Source organism: Manis javanica, chromosome 17 (assembly GCF_040802235.1).
Source record: "Manis javanica isolate MJ-LG chromosome 17, MJ_LKY, whole genome shotgun sequence".
NCBI classification, from domain to species: domain Eukaryota; kingdom Metazoa; phylum Chordata; class Mammalia; order Pholidota; family Manidae; genus Manis; species Manis javanica.
The window spans coordinates 5,443,537-5,462,270 of record NC_133172.1 but is presented as its reverse complement, the minus strand read 5'-3'; the positions used below and the strand labels follow the sequence as shown (position 1 = coordinate 5,462,270).

The window sequence follows — 18,734 nt, the reverse complement described above, 5'->3', positions numbered from 1 at the left end:
GCAGAAGGAAGGTGCGGCTTCGCGAGTTTATTGTAAAATTGTTCATTGGGTCTGAAAGAACTGGGACCTTTCCCCAACTTCTCGTAATCGGGTCCCCGTCAGAATTCAAACACAAGACACACCCAGAACGGGGCCTCGAGAGGCGGAGCCCTACTCCTCCTGAGTTCCACGTGGGGGCCACCGTGCCCTGACGTCACGGAGGAGGGGTTTCTGACGGGGAGGCGGGGCCAGGGGCGGACTCCAGAGGGGAAGTCTCATTGGACAAGTTCTGAGGGGAGGAGTTTTGGTGGATCTGGCTCCACCCTCAGAGCCTCAGGGTGCTGCTGTTCCAGGCGGGTGGTGCCAGTTCTCGGTGACGTCATGCAGACGGGGCCACGTGGGGCGGAGGTGTCTCCCATCTCCATTCCTGGGGGCGGGGCCTGAGTATCCGGAAGGCGTCTCGGGGCAGCTGAGGCCGAGGCGGAGACCCTGGAGGCTGGATCCCTGCAGTTCACCCTACCCTGCGCCCACCCTCTCTCAGTCGTCCAAGGGGCGAGGACTCAGTTGTCCTCCATGGTCTTTTGGATCCAGTCCACGTAGTGACATATGCTGGTATAGACGGTGGGGCGCTGGGGTGTAGAGCAGGGCTCGGCACCCCCAGACACCACACCCACCAGGGTTCCGTTGCAAACCAGGGGACCTCCAGAGTCACCCTGTGAGCAGGATGAGAGCAGAGAAACTGTTAGGCGGGTCTGTTCATGAGGAGTCCATGTCCTCCCTCTCGGGAGTCCCCGTTTTCCGCCTCCCCAACACCCAGGCATCCAGATCTCCAGTCCCTCATCCCTCAGACCCAGGAGTTAAAACTCACAGGCCTCACCTCACCTCTGGACCTAGCACTCTGGGCCCCTAGCCTCCTTTTCCCCAGGACTTAAAAGAGTTTGGTCCCCCCGTTCTCTCTTCCTTTAGATCCAGGAGTCCTCGCCTGGCTCCATTCTCTCCCAGGACCCAGGTGTCCCAGCTCTCCTTGCTTTGATCCAGGAATTCTGGGCCCCAACTCTCTACTCCCCCAGGACCCAAGAATCCAGCAGATTACCCATCGCCCTCCTTTCCAGAGTAGGTCTCACCTGGCAGGAGCCCCGGCCCCCTTCCCACAGGCCAGCACAGATCATGCTGTCTGAGATATGGCCCGGATATGCCCGATGGCAGAGTTTGGGCTCCAGGATGCTGACGTTGGCACACTGCAGCGTGAGTGGGTACCGCACTGTTGGTGAAAAGGGTTTGTCCTTAGAGGCTCTGCTGCCATGTCCATCACACCGGCAGCTCCCCCCCAACACAGCTTTCCGAAGAAGGACCCACAAAGCCACAGCATAAGACACTCAGAGACAGAAACAAGACACAGCCGCGAAGAGACAGATCATAGTTTGAAAGAGAAACAGGTTTATATGAGGAGGACCAGAGGGCTGAAAAGACAAGGAGAAAGAGAAAGATGCAGGCAGTCAGGAGGCACGAAGAGATACATAATAACTCATCCAGAGAAAAATGAAGACCGTGGTGGGAGACAGAGACCTCTTAAGGGGAAAGAGATTCTCAGCAGTGAAGAAATGGGGAGAAACAGGCCCAGAGATTCCAATGGAGAAGGCAGTGAGATAAAGGAGAGGAGACATTTCTGGTGGTTGACAGAGATCAAGATTTAGAGATAGACAAATAGAGACATAGTATATATGGGTCTTCATATACATATATCCACGTATATATATGCATTCAGGGGCTTGAGAGGCAAATAGAAGTGGGTGGAGGGGATGGTGAAGGGACACAGCAGCCCGTGGGGTGAGCTGTAATGGACCAGAGAGCCCACATCTAGTCTGAAGGGGTCAGCCTCCACTGACCCAGCCAAAGGTCGCTATTTTGGGAATGTGGGCCCAGTGTTGCCAACTCTTTGAATTTTTCAAAGGAATTGAGAAACTTGGCTTTCATGTAACATCTTCCAGGTTTTAGATGTTGGCAGCAACAAATTTAGACTATTTTTTAAGGCATTTGAGAACCAATCGCAATGTGGGAAGCCAAATATGCTGATTTGTGACTGAGAGCTGTAGGTCTTATTTTGATTCTGAAATGCATATATTTCATTATTTCATTTAAATGCCTCTGAATCAGGAGGTATCTTTCAGCAAATGGTATCGCACAAGGATCCATGGGGCCTTTCCCCGCCAGCTCTGAGTGGGTCATAAAATAATGATGCATCTTATGATTTTAGCATCTTAGATTTGATGAGGTAGACAGTAGACAGACACTCGATGGAATAGATAGATAGATAGATAGATAGATAGATAGATAGATAGATAGATAGATAATAGATAGATAGATAGATAGATAGATAGATAGATAGATAGATAGATGATAGTACATAGACAATAAATAGTAGATGATGGAAAGAAGGAAGGAAGGAAGGAAGGAAGAAGGAAGGGAAGGGAGGGAACAGAGATGAAAAGGCAGAGACAGAGAAAGAGAGGGGCTTCAGATCCTCAGATGAGACATAAGGGAGTGTGTTGTGCACAAGGCTGTACCCTTGGGGCTGGACACAGCACCCCAGCCCGAGATGAGGCACTGGGTGCCTGGGGAGGCACAGGTCTGGCTGAGGTTGAGAGGCTGCACAGCAGACCCCAGGTGTGCCTCTCTGGGCAGACGGATCAGCATGATGTCATCCTTGTGGTCATGGGCACTGAGGTCCTTGTTGAACCCAGGGTGGGGGAAGAAGTCCGTGACCCGGAACAGCTGCTCTGGACCCTCCCATTGCCAGAGGTGGTGCTCCCCGAGGCGGACCCATAGATACCTGCCGGCACAGGTCTGAGAGGTCAAGCTGGGTGTCCATCAGGGTGCTGTGTGACCCTCCACAAGCAAAACACCCTCTATGGACCCCCATCATCTGTGTATGATCCAGAATGCTGTGTGATTTTAAGTAAGGCACACACTGTCTCTGGGCCTCTGCTCCACACTCCATCCCTTTGTCTCCACCTTTGTGGCCCTCCCCCAAAAGTTCCCACCCTTTCTAGTCCTGTACCAAGTGAGCCACCTTCCTTCCTGCCCCACCTGGATCCTTGGTGACCCGGGTCCCTTGGAACCTAGGCATATGGGGGATCCACCTACCACACAACAACAGCCCCACCCCTTACCCCCACACGTCTGGTGGCCTCTGTGGGGAGTGACGTGTGTGTGTTTATGTGTGTGTATGTGTGGAGGGGGATAGGGGATGAGAAGTCCCCAAGTTGGGGGTCATCTGTGGTGCCTCACCCTCAACTGCATGTCTTCCTGAGGTCTAAGCTCAAGCCCTCTCCCTGAAATCCCAGTCCACGTGGTCTGCTCTGGGTCCCCACCTGGACAGCTGGGGACCCTCTGGGGGTCGACATGTCCATCCCTCAACCTCTGACCACTGGCACTAGGAGCCAGGCTAATGGCTGGGAATTCAGGGTTTGAGGGGTGCGAGGTGCTCTCTCTGCCTTCATCCCTCTCTGTCACCTTGTTCCCTTGGCTCTGTGTCTGGGAAACCAGCCCCCCTACCCCACCTTGTCCCTGCCTGTGAATCACTTCTACCTCCACGTCTCTGCTTTACTCCCTTGTCTTTGGGGCTGAACTCTGAGCGGCGTCCTTCTAGCCTGATGTACAGACCTAAAGGCCCCCCCACCCCGCGTCATGGAGCAGTGCATGATGGGAAACTCCCACACAGCATTCTGTCCCAGCACCTGTGCTTCATTCCTGGAGGGGAGAATATCAGAACAGGATGGACGGCCCCTTTCCGGAGATATGAGAGAAAGGATTTCTGCGTCAGGCAGATTGTAGGATCCTGTTAGAATGCCTAGAACCCAAGATTCTAGAATCCTAAGTCTCTAACATCCTAGGAATGCATGATTCTAGAATTCTCTGACACTCGGATTCTAGAATGTTATGAACCCAAGACTCTAATAATCTAGATTTCTCTGAACTGAGAAGTCTAGGATATTTAAATTAGCTGAATTAAATCAGGGATTTAAAGACCCTAGAATTCTAACATACTGGGCCAGTAAGAGTAGAATTTCATCATTTTAGAATTCTACAAATCTACGATTTTAGAAATTTAAGGATCTAAGATTCAAATCCTTTGAGACTCTAAAATTCTCTGAATTAAAACATTGGGGGTTTTAAAAAGCCAGGAATGAGAGCATTCTGGGTAATTAAATTTACCAGATTCTAGACACTCATGAATATAAGCCTCTAGAATTCTCTTGGTTCAAGATTCTAGAATTCTACAAATCACAGTGATCTAGGAGACTGTGAATTGAAGCTTCCAGGACTTACGAGCTTTTGTACGCTATGAACCTCACCAGAAGACCAAATCTCAGATTCTGGGGTCACGCTATCCCTAAAAACTGATGAGCGCTTGAAATGTGTCAAAGCTTGCCCAATTGAGATGTACCATGTGTGTAAAATACACATCCAATTTTGGAAGCTTAGCAGAAAGACTAAACTATGGCATTCCTAAGTTTAAAAATTGATTACATGTTGAAATAATGTCCTGAGTATGTCAAGTTAAATCTATTATTAAAATTAATTTTAATTACTTCTTTTTTACTTTTTAAATGTGTCTACTAGAAAACTTACCTACATTTACATTTCCACTTACGCATATACTTACCTATGTGGGCTGAGGTTATATTTCCGCAGGGCATATGTTCCATTCCACTGGGCTGCTCCTTCTAAGATCCTACCAGTCTCTGAATCTGCAATTCTAGTATTCCCTGAAGCTAATGTAGAACCTCATGGATCCAAGATTTTAGGAGTCTGTGGCTCTGGATCTTTCTGGGTCAGAGCCTAGGCTTCTAAGAATCTAAGTTTAAAATTTTAGACCCTCAGAGCGATTATTATTTAGGACTCAAGAATTTGGAGGGTCAACTCTGTAATTCTATGAGTTGAGCTTTTGGGAATGTTTCTGCCCTCAGCTCCCTCCCTCCTCCACCAGGGGCCCCTTGCCCCCCTCATTATGTCCTTATCCCCAGCCCCCTCCCCAGAGTGGCCTGCCCGTGGGTCACTTACGGCTTGTGGCAGTGGGCAGCTGTGAGCAGCCAGCGGTCACTGATGAGGGATGCCCCACAGAAGAGGTGGGTGAGGAAAAAGAGGCCAGCCTGCCAGGGCTGTGAGTTGGGGCGGCATTCCTGAGCCCCAATGGCTCGAGTGTCTGCCCTGCTGTGCCCTGGGGTGGGGTTGGGGGCAGAGAGGTTAACGAAGAGCAATGTGGAAAGGCTTGGGGGTGCCTAGAGGGCAGGAGCAGAAGGCTAGGGGCTGAAGGGCAAGAAGGAGGGGCTCCTGGAGCTGTGGAACAGCAGGGTAGAGGGCAGGTGCCTCACCTGCCAGGAGAGAGAGCAGAGCACAGATGAATCTCAGCCTCATGACCTTGGGGTGCCTGGGTCCTCGAGCCTGGCTTGGGCGTCCAGTGCTGCTTTATGGTAAGCCATGCCATCTCCTTCCTCCTCCCTGGGGCCGCCCCATGATTAATCAGGGTTGGGAAATGTCCCAGAGGGAGGGGGAAGCCCTGGGGCCTCGACTGGGGGCCCAGAGAAGTGAGGTGGTGCAGGGGACCCCTGTTGGGATAAGCTGGTGGCCTCCTGGGGTCTGGCCCATATAGGGGAGGGTCCCTGGGAGGTGGAGTCCTCCTAGGGGAATCCAGAGAGGCGAGCCCGTGTTCCCTATGACCTCAGGATGCAGGATCTGGATACAGGATATTCTGGCCTGGAGGAGGAAGAGGAAGGAGAGAAAGGTTCCGGAAGGCAGGCGGGGTCCTGGGGGAAGCAAGTTCATCCGGAATGACCCTGTGCTGAGCTGGGACCAGCGCACTGGGCGGGCTGGAGGGATGCCCAGGACCGTCCAGAAAGCAGGCTGGAGGAAGAAGCAGGCATCAGAGGGAAGAAAAAGGCTGGCAGGATGGGGCTGAGGCAGGAAAAGAGAAAGAAAGAAAGAAAAAAAAGAGACAGACACATATGTATGGAAGGATCCAGTGTGAGGAAGAGGCGGGAGGGACAGAAGCACAGACTGAGCCCCGCAGAGGCCGCAGGGCGAGCACACACCCAGCAGAACCCTCCCTCCCTGGGGACTTGGGCCCCTTCCCATAAGGACAAAGGCCTCTCCCAGAAGGCTGAGAATATAGTCCCAACCGGACTGCCCCTCTTGCCAGGAACTGCCCCCTTCCTCACACCCCTACGACCCATGGAGCCCACATGCCCGCCCTGCCTGGGACCAAGCATGCTTTCTTTTCTGTTATACCACCAGATCCTGGCCAGGGGATTGAGAACATTGTCCTGTTTCTCCTCACCCGTCTCTTCCCTTCCACAGTCCCATCACCCCCTCCTCCCTGCCTCTCTTGCCATCCCTCCTTCTCATGAGGTGGGCAGGCCCTGGAGGGCCAGGCACCAATATGACTCATCTCTGTGTCCCCAGCATCACCCTTTCAGGGCTGGGCTCACGGGAAGCCTCAGGAGATGTTATTTGAATGAGTGAATGGCTTTCTCCATATCCTTCTTTTCCTGGTGAACTACTCATCTTTCAAGACTCAACCTAATGCCCCCTCCTCCAGGAAGCCTTCTTGACTTCCCCAGGCAGAGCATATCTTTTCATCCCCTGGGCAACCACAGCCTCTTCCACTTTCTGTTGCTGTAAGCCTGATTATCAAGCTGGGTCCGGGCTCCCCTTGAATGTGTCCTCACTATGGTGTTGAGCTTTGGAGCACGCACTCTGCAACTGGACCACCTGGGTCCAAATCCTAATGCTGACAGTTATTATGTGTGTGACCTTGGGCATGTCTCTGGACCTCTCTCAGTTGCTCCATCTATTAAGTAGCAATGATAACCAGGCTCACATTGGGATTGAATGAATTAACATCTGTGAAGAACTTTGAAGAGTGCCCGACACGTGGTAAGCATTCAATAAATATCCCCGTCCATCTCCTGTGGAGCCTTGCAGTGCTCCATCCCAACACACATCACCTTGTATTATGCAGCTGGAGGATGTTTTCCTCTCTTTCCAGACCAGGATGTCCTTGAGACTAGGAACTGAATGTCCACTATGTGCCAAACCAACTGCTTTTAAGAACACCTTGATACTACCTTTATTGACTGTTTACTCTGTTCCTAGCAGTTAGGTAGGTGTTTCATGCCTATTACCTCCTTTAATTCTCACAAGAGTCTATTCAATCTCAATTTCACATGGGAGAAGATTGAGGTAGAGAGAACATTCAAGTACTATGCTCAAGGTCACACGGTGACAAAAATACATTTCCTTCTCTACCTGGTGAACTCCTACTTATCTTTAAAACCTTATACACATGTCCCCTCGTCTGAGAAGCTTTCCCTGACTATTTCAGGAAGAGTCCTTGGCCCCTCCTTAGGGCACCCTGTGCCTCTTTCTGTTACAGCACTGATCAATTTGTGTCATTCATTAATTCAACAATGTGTTGACTGACTTCTGTGCACCAAGCACTAGGCTTAGAAAATCACAGTGAATAAGTCAGAGTCCCTGCCCTCACGGACTGGATAGAGGGAGAGAGGGGACAGACCATTATGGGGTAAACAAATAAGGTCATTTCAGCTCTAATAAATGGTGCAAGAGAAATAAACAGGGTGATGAACTGTGGCCCAGTGGGGTCCCCTTTAGCCAAGGTAATCCTGGAAGGCCTCCTTAAGGAGGTAACCTTAGACCAGAGGCCTGAATGACAAGAATGTAAGGCTTGCCTTCTCCCTGACCTGACTAGCAACTCCTTGAGGGTAGGGCCCTAGCTGATTCATCTCCAGTACCTGGCACAGGACATGACTTAACAAACACTTGTGGCATGACTAAAGGAATGGGTGAATTGCCTTTAAAAATGGATCGGGTTTTCAAGTTCCCACCTACTTTGCTTCTGATCCTCCTATGACAAACTCAGCTGATATGCCTGACTGACACTTCCTGGGTGTGCTCATGGGGCAGGGGAGGAGCCAGTGGAAGAGAGCTTCCTACACTCTGTGCTCAGACGCATGTGCCAGCCTTCTGTGGGCTCTGAGGGCAGGGACCTAGTGCTTGCAGTCAGCACTCTGTTCCTAGTACCCAGCACCAAGCCTCCCATGTAAAAGGTGCTCCACGAATTGGTGTGGGAACGGGGAACAAAAGCAACCAGTACTGGCTGGAAATTTTCTGTTGTGCATATGTTCAGCTTACGTTACCCTCCAAAGTCCAGGCTAAGTGGGGCCATGCACATGTTAGCTTTGCCTGGATTCTGTGTATAATGCCCTCCAGCACAGGAATATTTACATGGAGACTTTCAGCAAGAGGAAAAGAACACCGTCTTCCAAATTTTCAGGGCAAAATCTCAAAGCCAGTTGAGGATGGGGGGGCGGTGGGGGTGGGCCCTGGATGGGGGTGGTTCCTGGATGGGGGATGGGAACGGAGGTTCAGTGAAGCTGGCCTTGCAGCTGCCGGCACATAAGGGGATGGAGATGAATCTAACAACAAAGTTTCCCCTCAATTTCAGAGGGCTGCTTTGCCTGAACTTAGCAACTGTGGTGGGAGACTTGCTCTTGTCTTAGAGGCTGGGATAGTGGCAAGGGGGAAGTCCCTTGGGTTCTAGTGGCCCCAGGAAAGCAGAGAAGGTACCAGATGACTCAGAGCTGGCCTAGTTCCTGCAGAGACAGGAGGAACTGGTGTTGGGTGGACCTGGACACTGGAAACAGTAGGAGGGGGGAGGAAGTGGTTAAGAGGTGCTGCCTAGAACTGGAGAGGAGGGTGGGAAACGTGATTCTCCCATTGGCCCTGAGTGATGGGGATGGGGATGGCGATGGTGTGGCAGGGGGTTGGGACCAGGGGCTGCCCCTGTGCTTTCCTTCCCAGGACACAGTGACACACATGTTCTCACCAGGACCTGTTCACAGATCATGACAACAGGTAGCATTTAGTCAGAGCTCACCACCCACTGTATGAATGTTTTATTGGTAATTACCATAACAATCTACCACACACATTATATCCTAGTCCTCTCACAATGCATCTATGAGGTAGGCACTTCATTATCCCCATTTTCCAGGTGAGAAACTGAGGCCCAGAGAAGGCATTTGGCTTGCTCAAGGTCACACAGCAGGGAGTGGCAGAGATAGTCAGACTGGGGGACTGACAACTTCTCTCAGAGCCTTGTTGACCACCAGCGTCCTCCCTTCTCTTGAACACACCAGCAGGCGTGGAGGGCAGCTGCAGTTTGAATGGGGCGGGGACTATGGATGAAGGAGAAGAGGGCCGATGCTGGAGGACTGGCAGGGCATGGGGTCAGTTGGAGCGTATGGTTCTCTCTATCCAGGGGACGTACTTGCAGAGGTGTGTGTAGACAGCTGGGCGCGGAGCAGAGCCACAGGGGTAAACACTCCAAGAAAGGACGCCCTGCAGGGTCTTGTCACAGACAAGAGGGCCACCGGAGTCACTCTGGGGGTGGGAGGAAGGAGAGATCAAATAAACACACCAGTCTGGGGGCTGCCACTTGGGGGCCTGCAGTAGCAATGGAGAAGGAAAGGGCTGGGCACGTTTGAAGCTAGGCTGGGAAAAAGGTGAGGTTGGGTGGGCCTGGGATTAGGCATGAGGTCGGAGGGTGATGCCTGTGGGCATTGGGTGGGGGGTGGGAATGGGGGTGCAGTGAAGCAGGGAGTTGAAGATCCTGGCAGGCCGGAGGATGGAGATGGACCTAGAGATGGGGCTGGGGTGGGAGTTGAGGAAGGGCTGGAGAAAGGGAAGATGGTTGAGGATGGGAAGGGATGGGGAGGAGGGCAAGGCTGGTCACAGAAGATGGACCCAAGGAGGTAGTGGGGGACATGGGGATGACACTGAGTGGGGTGGCTATGTGGGTGGGGACAGAGGTGGGGTCTTCTGCTTCCCCAGAACCTCCCTGTCTTTGCTTCCACCGGTCAATGGCCATCCCTGGCCAGTTCCTACCTGGCAGGGGTCCCGCCCCTGGTCCAGGCCCGCACACATCATGTTGCTGGTGAGCACGCCAGGATAGAAGACCTCACACTCCTGAGGACTCAAGACAGTGACCGTGGAGCAGCCCAGGCCCCTGTTGTACTTCACTGAGGGGAGAAAACACCAGGTAATCCTGTGGTCCAGGACCCAGGAGTCCCAATACCCAGACTGTTGCCATCCTGGGCCCCAGGCCTCCAGCCCCCTCCTCCCTCAGATCCAGGAGTCCTGGCCCCCAGGCCTTCTTCCCTGAGATACAGGCCTCAGCCCCTAGCTCTTACCTCTTCGGGCGACTGTGGTGCCCCAGCCAGCAACCTGGCACTGGTCCCCAGGCTGGGCACAGCGGTAGGGCAGGCGCAGGGTCTGGAGGCGAGGCCCCAGCACGGCGGGCCTGGCCAGCTTCAGCAGCATGAGGTCGTGCTCGTCGGTCCGCCTCGGCAGGATAGGGCCTGAGCCCGGGACGTAGTTTGGGTGGGTAATAAAGAGAGTGGTCCGGCGGAGCTGCTCGCCCTGGAGCAGCAGCAGGTGGTCATCCCCGACGCGTGCCCACAGCGGCCTGGGGAGGGAAGGAGGCAAAACCTTCAGAGGGACTGGGCCCCCTGGGTCTGAGGGGGGACGGCCTGGGGAGAAGGGAGCAGGGGCCCCGAATTCTTGGCACACGGGGAGGCGTGATCAGGCCCCCTTCCTTTCTTCCTCAGTGGAGATTCGTGACGAGCAATTTTTTTTCATCTAAATTCTTAACCACATCAGACTGACTTCCGTCTGCTGCGTACAACAATGGACACCTTAATGGAACCCAAGGAGAATCAGCTGGACAGGAGTGACGGACGGGTCCAGAAAAGCTGAGGACCACACCGCCCCCTGGCGGCCACAGCACAATTCACCGCTCCTACAGGAAGCCCTCCAGGACTGACCCCATCAAGCCGGGAGAGGTCCATACCCCACCCACTTCCCGGGACCTGCCTCCACCCCCCCACCCCCTCCGGCGGCGTCCCGAGGAGCTCCCCCTACTTGTCGTTCCCGCAGTGCGCGGCCGTGAGCACCCAACTCTCGTCCACCAGGACGCCCGCGCAGTGGAACGCGAGGCCATTGAAGAGGGAGACCTGCCAGGGCTGTGAGCCGCGCGCGCACGGGGCGCCGGACGGCACGTGCTCCGTGTCCGTGTCGTTTCTGGGGAGCAAGGCCGCCTCCGCGGCTGGAGGAGGAAAAACGGTGGAGATCAGAGCGGGCAGGGCAGGGCTGGGGCTGCGTTTAGGGTCGGAGCGAGGCTACGGGGATTGGCCGCGCAGCGCGATGGGGGAAAGGAACGCAGAGGTCCTGCAGGAGGTGGGCGGAGAACAACGGCGTGAAAGGGAAAAGGGGTGGGGCCGGGGCGGAAAGGCCGGAGACGGCGCAGGGCGGGCGCGGAGGGGCGCGGACAGAGGCCGGGAACGGCGTGCGGCCTGGCAGCCAGGGGGCGGGGACGGAAAGCGGCGCCGGGTAGCCCGATGCTGCGGGCTGGGAAAAAGGGCCATGGCAGAAAATGCTAAGACAAGACTGGCCAAAATAGGCGGGGCAAGGAGAGGGGACAGAGAGGGGACGGGGTTAGAAAAGTGGGGTACGAGGGGCGGGGACAGGATGCGCGGAGCGGGGAGGTTTAAATCCTGCAGAGTGAAGGGGCGGGGCCCGGGTGGGGGCGGGCCCCCTGGCCCCCTGGCCCCCTGGCCCCCTGCGGAGAGCGGGAGTGGCCCCCCCCGGCCCCCTGAGGAGAGCGGGAGTGGGCGGGGCCTGCTGCGGATGGTGGGTGGGTGCTCGGGACCCCGAGGAGAGAAGAGGGGCCGCGGGGTTGGTGGTAGAAGCGCAGCCTCCCGTCTCTCCCGTCCCTGGCCCCTCCCGCCAAGCCATGTCCCCCTCACCCCAGAGTTGCGCGATCAGCAGGGGCAGAAGCAGCTTCGCCGGCGCCCGGGCGCCACAGACGGCGGGGAGGCGGAGGTGCGGGGGTCTCATGGTCAGGACCTGGGTGTGGCGCCGGGGGCGGGTTAAAACAGATGCCCTGGCAGAACCCCTCCGCCCTGACGCGCTCACTAGTCCAGCCGGGGCCACCTCAGTCCGCAGCGACCGGTTTAATTTTCGGCCGACGGCCGCAGGGGCGGGCGCGGACGAGGGATTTGGGCCGGAACAGCCTTAATAGGCGCAATTACCCTAATGACGCCCCTCGTGGCGTCCTCTCGCTCTCCCTGCGCCCGAGGGGAGGAGGACGGGGCTCTCCCCAGCTGCCAGCCACGCAGCGCTTGCGGTTGCGCCCTCGTTCACAGGCTGGGTGGGGGTCCGAGGCTCAGAGGCGTATCCCACAGATAGGGAAATAGAGCCTCAAACAGGGTGCCCGCCGGGGACCCGAAGGTTCCCACCCATGCTCCGCGACCCGCCCCATCCGGGGTGAGGTGCACCCCGCCTCACCTGGGAGTCGCCGGAGGGAAGGAGGGGGGAGACAAGCGCCTCTGCCCTGCCGTGTGGGCCGCCGGAATCCTCTGCCCAGGGACCCCTGGCCACTCCTTCCCTTTTAACCCCAAGAGCCCGGAAACTTCCCCGCCCTTCCCCTAGGGACGCACCCCTCCCTGTCCCTCTCCCTAATTATATCGTGGGTGGAGCTGGCACCCAACCTGGGCACCAGATTCCTACTCTGGGAGGTGCCCGGGAATACAGGCTTCTTCCAGGGCCCGGAACAACCTTTTTGGGGTTGGAGTCCATGAAGAGTCCCCAGGCTCCCTGTTCCCAGATGTGAAGAAAAGGTGCCCCATCTCCAAGGATCCTGACGGTGTTGGGGACTGTGTTGGAGATACGGGACCATTACCGAGAGGAAAATAAATACACGGAAGTACATAGGGTGAATGACTCAGTGAGAAAAGGCAGAGCCCTGGCAGGGGGAGAGAGAGGCCCAGAGATAAGACGGATGGGAGGCAAGAGTAGGAGCTACGGACACTGAGACGCAGAGACGAGGAAAAGGGGAAGACACGGGGAGGAAAGTAGAGAGACCCAGAGGGATGCCCAGTGACTAGCCCCCACCCTAGGAGTTGGGACGCTCTGGGTCGTGCCTCAGTGGGGTCATTTCACATCCTTCCTGCCGTGTGTGGGTCTCCAGGTGATAAGCAGGACCATGAATCACAGGACGCCCAGGCTGCAAGGGGCATCAGTATCACCTCAGCCAGCTGCCTCATTTCAGGCGAGGAAAGGGAGGCTCAGAGAGGGCGGTGACTCACAGAAGGTCACACAGCAAGTCTGTCTAACAACTGGGAGGCCCCAGTTCCAGCTCTGGGCTCTTCCTCCCATGCCAGCTACTTCCCCTGCAAGGGGCATGGAACACCAGGAAAGATCCTGAGTTCTTGACTGACTGTGGGGCATCTTCTCCAGTGAGAAGTGAGTTAACTGTGGAGGTTGTCCAGCTTGGTGCTGTCCAATCAAACTTTCTACAGTGATGGAAATACTCTGTATGTGCTGTCCAGTTCAGCCTCCACCAGCCTCATGTAGCTACAGAACATTTGACACATGGCCAGTGCGACTGCAGAATGACATTTCTGATTTTAGGTCGTTTAAATGTAAATAGCCACATGTGGTTAGTGACTACTCTACTGGCTAGCACAGATCTCTGAGTTACATATGGAGATTGGAAAAAAAAACCAGGATAGCTCCCTTCTGACAGGTCTTAACCATGTGCAGGCTGAGTTAGTGTGCTATCATACTTTCACATGAATGACTTAACAGGTGAGGAAACTAACAGCCTTAATCAGACACCACTGCTTGGTAGTTAATCACTTTGCTTGGTAGTTAATCACTCTTCTGTGTACTGGCTGGTGACTGTGAGCAAGTGCCTTCGTTTCTCTGTGCCTCTTCTGCAAAACAGATTTAACCACAGCACTGATCTCAAAGACTTGTGAAGATTAAGTTAGCTGATACGTTTAAAAGCCCTTGGACCATTGCCTGGCATGAGTAAGCACTCAAAAGATTCATTCATTCATTATTTATTGAAGCCGTGGTGAGTCCTCGGAACGATAGGGGGCTGGGGTTGCAGCAGCGAATCGAATAGCTATCGTCATTCCCAGAGTCACAAGTTAGTATGAGGCCATATGTGAATCCAGGTGGCAGGAATTCCAAACCCCAAGTTGATTACTAAGCTACAGCCTCTCTCCTAGTCAAGGAGGTACAAAGAAAGAGTACATAAAGGGGTCCTGGCTCAGGCTTGATTATTAACGGAATGAACAGGACCCACATCACCAAGTAGGGATCAGGGGTGTCGGGCAGTGGGGAGCTGGTCCTGGCTAATTGTTCTCCATGGTCTTCCGGATCCAGCCCACGTATTTGCAGACCTTTGTGTAGACACCAGGCTTTTTGGTGACAGCACATGGATCCTGGCCCCAGGAGATAATGCCTTGAAGAGACCCGTTACAGACCAGAGGGCCCCCAGAGTCGCCCTGGGGATGGGGAGAGAGAGAAAACCAGTCAGAAGAGGGGGGCTCCCGGGAGAGGGAAGGGGTGGGCAGGAGACCGAGGTTGGCAATGGTCCTGGGGATGAAGTTGGAGTTATTGGTGGGAATATAGATGGGGTTGGGGTTAAAAATAGAGGTGGTAATGGGGACGGAGCTGGGCAGCATGTGGAGGTTAGAAATGGGAAGTCGGGAGGAGATGGTTTTGGTATTTCAGGGGGAGGTAGGGTTAGGGTTGGGGATGAGATTGAGGTTGTAAACGAAGATGTACTTGAGGTGGGAGATGGGGATGGGGATGTAGTTGCAGACCCAGGCCCTGCCCTCTGACCTGGCAGGAGTCCTTGCCTTCTTCCTTAACACTGGCACACACCATGGTGTCTGTGATGTTGCCGGGGTAGGCATTTTCACATTCTTTTTGACCAATGATGGATATGTTGGCGCATCGCAAAGTATGGGGCAGGTTCACTGTAGAAACGGCATGAAGGGGTTTGGAAAATGAGAGCCCCCCCCCCACCATTTCCCATCCCTATACTGCAGTGCTTGCTCTGAACCCAGTCCCCGTCCTTGCTTGCAGCCAACTCATCTCTCTGCTTATAGTAATAGCAACAGTCATGCTTTCGAGTAAATTATTTTATGCCAGTTGCTCTATACATGTTATCTCTGATGCAGCCCTGGTAGGCAGGTGTGATTATTCTCATTCTATAGAGAAGAAAACCAAGGTTCAGAGAGGTGAAGCCACTTGCCTAAGGTCCTAAAACTAGCAGGTTGTGGATCTGGGATTGCACATCACGTCTGACTCCAAGGCCCAAACTTTCTTCTCCGCCCTCCCCAGCCCTTCCACACTCTTCCTTTCCACTTATCCCACCACTGACACTCCCAGGCAGCTCCTCCTTGTATCACCATAACTCGCATCTTTGAAGGTTCCTCTGATTCCGCATGTCCTTCCACAGTCATAACCACCCTCCCCCCACCATTTCCCTTCTGGGGCCCCTACACTGGGGGCTGGATGTGGTGCCCCAGCCGGAAATGAGGCAGCGGGTGCCAGGAGTGACGCAGCGTGATGACAGGGCGAGGGGTCGCACAGCCCGGGTGACGACAGCTGACACCGACATCTTCACCAGCATGATGTCGTTGCGGTGGTCTTTGTTGGGGAGGCTGTTGTTGAAGCCTGGGTGGGGGAAGGACTCAGTAGCCACCCGGGTCTGCTCGCAGCCATCTGGCCTCTGGAGGTTGTGCTCGCCTAGATGAACTATGTATCGGCTGAGGTGGGAGACGTGGTAATCAGAGATGAGGGTAGAGAGACGGGGGACAGAAAGGGGGGAGAGACATGGGGGAGGAGGAGAGATGAGTGCCCCTGAGATGCAGGAACATGTGAAATGCTCTGCTTCTAACCTCACCCCCGTCTCCCTCCAAAACCCCCTCCCCAGCCACATCCCAACCCCATCCCCAACATCTTCCTCCTTCTACCGTCTTCTGTCTTGTATCTCAGCCCAATCTTCACCATCAGTACTAATGCCACCCTACCCTATGCCGATCCCCAACTCCATAGACATTCCCCCCACCCCCGAGCCCCTCTCCATCCGTCTCTCCATCCCCAGCCCCCTCCCGATCCCGCCCCAGCCCCCGCACCCACGGCTTCTGACAGTGCGCTGCTGTCAGGAGCCATTTGGGAGCGATGAGCGTTGCCCCACAGAACAGCCGGGTCTTCTGGAAGAGAGCCGCCTGCCAGGGCTGGGAATGAGGAGGGCACTCATAACCCTTGATGATCCTGGTCTCTCCCGCTACATGCCCTGGAGGGGGTGAGGGCAGAAGAGGGGGCTCAGGCATGACAGGCCTCCCAGAAGTGGGGGTGGGGGCGAAAGGTGGGTGCTCTGGATCCCAGCCGGGGGTCCTGCTAGGATGCCCTGTTTGGGTGGGCCAGGTGTTAAATGACTGAAATCCTTCCACACTGGTGGGTCAATAGCCGCTGTCCTGAGTTCCTTAAGCGTCCCCCATACCACCGCAGCTGCTCTGGCCCCTTCCCTGCGACCGTCCTTGACCTGCCCTCATTCTGCCCCATCCAGCAGGAGGCGTCCAGGACCTCCTTATGCCTCATGTATCCATTCAGATGCCCTACGTTATTCTGTATTTTGAGGATCAGCCCAGTCAAGGTCCAGACATAAAGGGCTGGGGGGATCCTAGGGACTCAAAAGGGTGGCCCCTGCCGTTCCTCATCCCCCACCGTACCTGTCATCAGAGCAAGCATGATTAATGGCAGAATCATCATGGCCTGGAGTGGGGAAGGGCAGGCCCCAGGTTCTTCTGGGAACAAGGAGGGACAAAGGACCAAATCACTTTACGGGGAGACTGAGGGCTGGTTCATGCCCTCCCCTCTCTCCCACACCTGCTCTCCCAGGGAGAAACAACAAGGTTGGAGGATCGCACAGCATCTCAAGCTCCAAATGTTTAAAATAATAAATCTTTGGTATGAGGGTGGCTTAGGAGGGGCCGGATCTCAGCTAGAAGTTTCCGACGGCCTAGGAGGCTGTGGCTGCTGCTGGGAGGGCATCTGCCTGAGGTAGGTGATGGGCTGGCCCTGCACGAAGTCAGCCCCAGGACCTCAGAGGTGCCCCTAGAAGAATGTTTTCCTTCTTGCCCACTGGAGACCTGGTCAGGCCCCAGAGGCGCAGGGTGGCCATTCAGCCACCGCCCCAGGGTGATATGCTCCCTTTGAGAGGGCCTGGGGTGCAGTGGGGGGCTCAGCATGGGACAGTGTTCTGGCTTTGATCCTGCAGAACTGCTGCCCCTTTAAAGGACAGACAGACAGAGCTAGGCGGAGCTGATGGGGGGATGGGAGAGGACCAGTCCTCATATGCACTGGCCAGCAGGGATGGGGTGGAGGGCTGGATTCAGCGACCAAAGCTACGGTCAGAGGTCACTGAGCTTGGGAGTAGCTGGTTGGAGATGCAGAGAGGCAGAAAGCCCCCCCACCCCAAAAGCCTAGAAGGGCAGAGCAGAGGGAGAAATGGCGCCGAGGCAGAGGACACCAGGCACACAGACACCTGGGGGGGGCCTTCCCTTCCCTCCCGGACTCACAGGCTCTGGGGGCTGAGGCTCTGGGGGCCCAGCGGTGCGGGCAGCTGCGGCAGGCTGGGTTGAACACGGCACCAGGCAGGCGGCAGGGGGGTGGCCCCGGGCGGGCCCAAGATGACTGAGCCTCCTGGCCCTGCCTTATCGCCCTGGGGGCGGAGTGTGTGCGGGCCCTCCCCAGGCACCAGCTCCGAGGTGCTGCCCACCCACCTGCCTGTCACCTGTCCAAGCCTCTTTGCCTTTATGTTTGTCCACTCTTCTGTGTCCATCCATCAGTCTGTCTGTCTGCGTCCTTCCCAGCAACTCCAACTGTCTCTCTATCTCAGTCATTTGCTGCCCTTCTGTAATTCTGTGTGTCGCCTTTTTCTTTCTGTGTCTCTGTGCCCTTCTGTCTTTGTCTCACTCCCTCCTTTCTCTGCACGTGGTCTTTAATTCTTTACGTCTTTCTGCTCGTCTCTGCCTCCTTCTATCTCTTTCTCTAAATCCCTCTCCTTCCACCTAATCTCCCAGTCTCTCTGCCCCTCTTCCTGTCCCTGGCGCTCCCTCCACACAGCCCTAGCTCAGGGTCCCCCCCCCCGCACCCCCCCAGGCCCTTCCCTTCATTCCAAGGATGGGGGAAACTGGGGCCTCACAGAGGTGGGGCTGCTGCCAGGCGAAGGGGCAGGACAGGAGGGTGGGGGAGGCAGGTCGGGGCCTGTGGAATCAAGGCCCAGGAAAGGGAATCAGTCCTCTGCAGGTGCCCCAACCCACAGGGCTCCTCTGGGGCTTCACTTCCCTGCCAACCCTTCCCTCTGCTCCCCTCTCCCAGCCTCTCAGGCCTCCAGGAACCCTGGGGTCTCCCCCAAACCAGCCATGGCACTTACTTGCTGTGTGACCTAGGTCCGATGACTTCCTGAATCTGAACCACTTCAGTTTCCTCCTCTGCCAAACTTGAATGACAATCCCTACTTCTCCCAGCTTGCTTCTTATCAGTTGGATCTCCTCTCTTGGCCGTGCCTTCCTCTCTCCCCTAACCAGATGTGGAGCAAGATGATGGGGCAGGCCGGGGCTCTGACAGCATCCAGTCCTGGCCCCAAAGCCCGGCTCTGCCTCTTCCTACCACAGTGACGTGGGATGAGGGACTCCACCCTGGTGAGGCTCAGTTTCTTCATCTGCCAGACGTGGGGACAACTCTGCCTTGGGGGGTTGGGGTGAGGACTCCGGGAGAGCCCATCACAGTGGGTGCTCTGAAAACAT

At 55.4% G+C, this 18,734-nt stretch overlaps 3 protein-coding genes across 6 annotated transcripts; all 3 read right to left on the bottom strand.

Annotated features, from left to right (window-relative positions):
• Positions 1–12: 12 nt before the first annotated feature.
• On the bottom strand, positions 13–5,709 carry KLK9 (kallikrein related peptidase 9). Its single transcript, XM_073226404.1, has 5 exons — positions 5,355–5,709; positions 5,044–5,200; positions 2,544–2,809; positions 1,104–1,240; positions 13–692 (listed from the first exon to the last, which is right to left on the bottom strand). Exons 1-5 carry the CDS (start codon positions 5,395–5,397, stop codon positions 540–542), a joined length of 756 nt encoding a protein of 251 aa, XP_073082505.1. The 5' UTR covers positions 5,398–5,709; the 3' UTR covers positions 13–539.
• Positions 5,710–8,942: 3,233 nt separating this feature from the next.
• On the bottom strand, positions 8,943–12,567 carry KLK10 (kallikrein related peptidase 10). Its single transcript, XM_017644906.3, has 6 exons — positions 12,409–12,567; positions 11,868–11,967; positions 10,984–11,167; positions 10,254–10,528; positions 9,949–10,082; positions 8,943–9,444 (listed from the first exon to the last, which is right to left on the bottom strand). Exons 2-6 carry the CDS (start codon positions 11,956–11,958, stop codon positions 9,292–9,294), a joined length of 837 nt encoding a protein of 278 aa, XP_017500395.3. The 5' UTR covers positions 11,959–11,967; positions 12,409–12,567; the 3' UTR covers positions 8,943–9,291.
• Positions 12,568–13,951: 1,384 nt separating this feature from the next.
• Positions 13,952–18,553, bottom strand: LOC108386818 (kallikrein-11). Of its 4 annotated transcripts, none has more exons than XM_037025997.2 (6): positions 18,362–18,553; positions 16,656–16,730; positions 16,063–16,219; positions 15,424–15,689; positions 14,758–14,894; positions 13,952–14,417 (listed from the first exon to the last, which is right to left on the bottom strand). In XM_037025997.2, exons 2-6 carry the CDS (start codon positions 16,693–16,695, stop codon positions 14,265–14,267), a joined length of 753 nt encoding a protein of 250 aa, XP_036881892.1. In that variant the 5' UTR covers positions 16,696–16,730; positions 18,362–18,553; the 3' UTR covers positions 13,952–14,264. The 4 variants fall into 4 exon arrangements, with proteins under 4 accessions (XP_036881892.1, XP_036881891.1, XP_036881889.1 ...); XM_037025996.2 differs by lacking the exon at positions 18,362–18,553 and adding an exon at positions 17,505–17,730; XM_037025994.2 differs by lacking the exons at positions 16,063–16,219; positions 18,362–18,553 and adding an exon at positions 17,505–18,071.
• Between the last annotated feature and the right edge of the window lie 181 nt (positions 18,554–18,734).

Coding starts and splice junctions, on each gene's coding strand:
- KLK9 (XM_073226404.1), bottom strand. CDS start 5,397: ATGAGGCTGAGATTCATCTGTGCTCTGCTCTCTCTCCTGGCAG. Junction 5,201..5,354: donor TCTGCTCTCTCTCCTGGCAG/GTGAGGCACCTG, acceptor ACCCCACCCCAG/GGCACAGCAGGGCAGACACT. Junction 2,810..5,043: donor GCTGCCCACTGCCACAAGCC/GTAAGTGACCCA, acceptor CTGTGCCGGCAG/GTATCTATGGGTCCGCCTCG.
- LOC108386818 (XM_037025994.2), bottom strand. CDS start 17,767: ATGGACACAGAAGAGTGGACAAACATAAAGGCAAAGAGGCTTGGACAG. Junction 16,731..17,504: donor AGCCTCAGCCCCCAGAGCCT/GTGAGTCCGGGA, acceptor CCTTGTTCCCAG/AAGAACCTGGGGCCTGCCCT. Junction 14,418..14,757: donor AAGGCAAGGACTCCTGCCAG/GTCAGAGGGCAG, acceptor CCCCATCCCCAG/GGCGACTCTGGGGGCCCTCT.
- KLK10 (XM_017644906.3), bottom strand. CDS start 11,958: ATGAGACCCCCGCACCTCCGCCTCCCCGCCGTCTGTGGCGCCCGGGCG. Junction 10,529..10,983: donor GCGCACTGCGGGAACGACAA/GTAGGGGGAGCT, acceptor TTCCCTCCCCAG/GCCGCTGTGGGCACGCGTCG. Junction 10,083..10,253: donor CACCACAGTCGCCCGAAGAG/GTAAGAGCTAGG, acceptor TTCTCCCCTCAG/TGAAGTACAACAGGGGCCTG.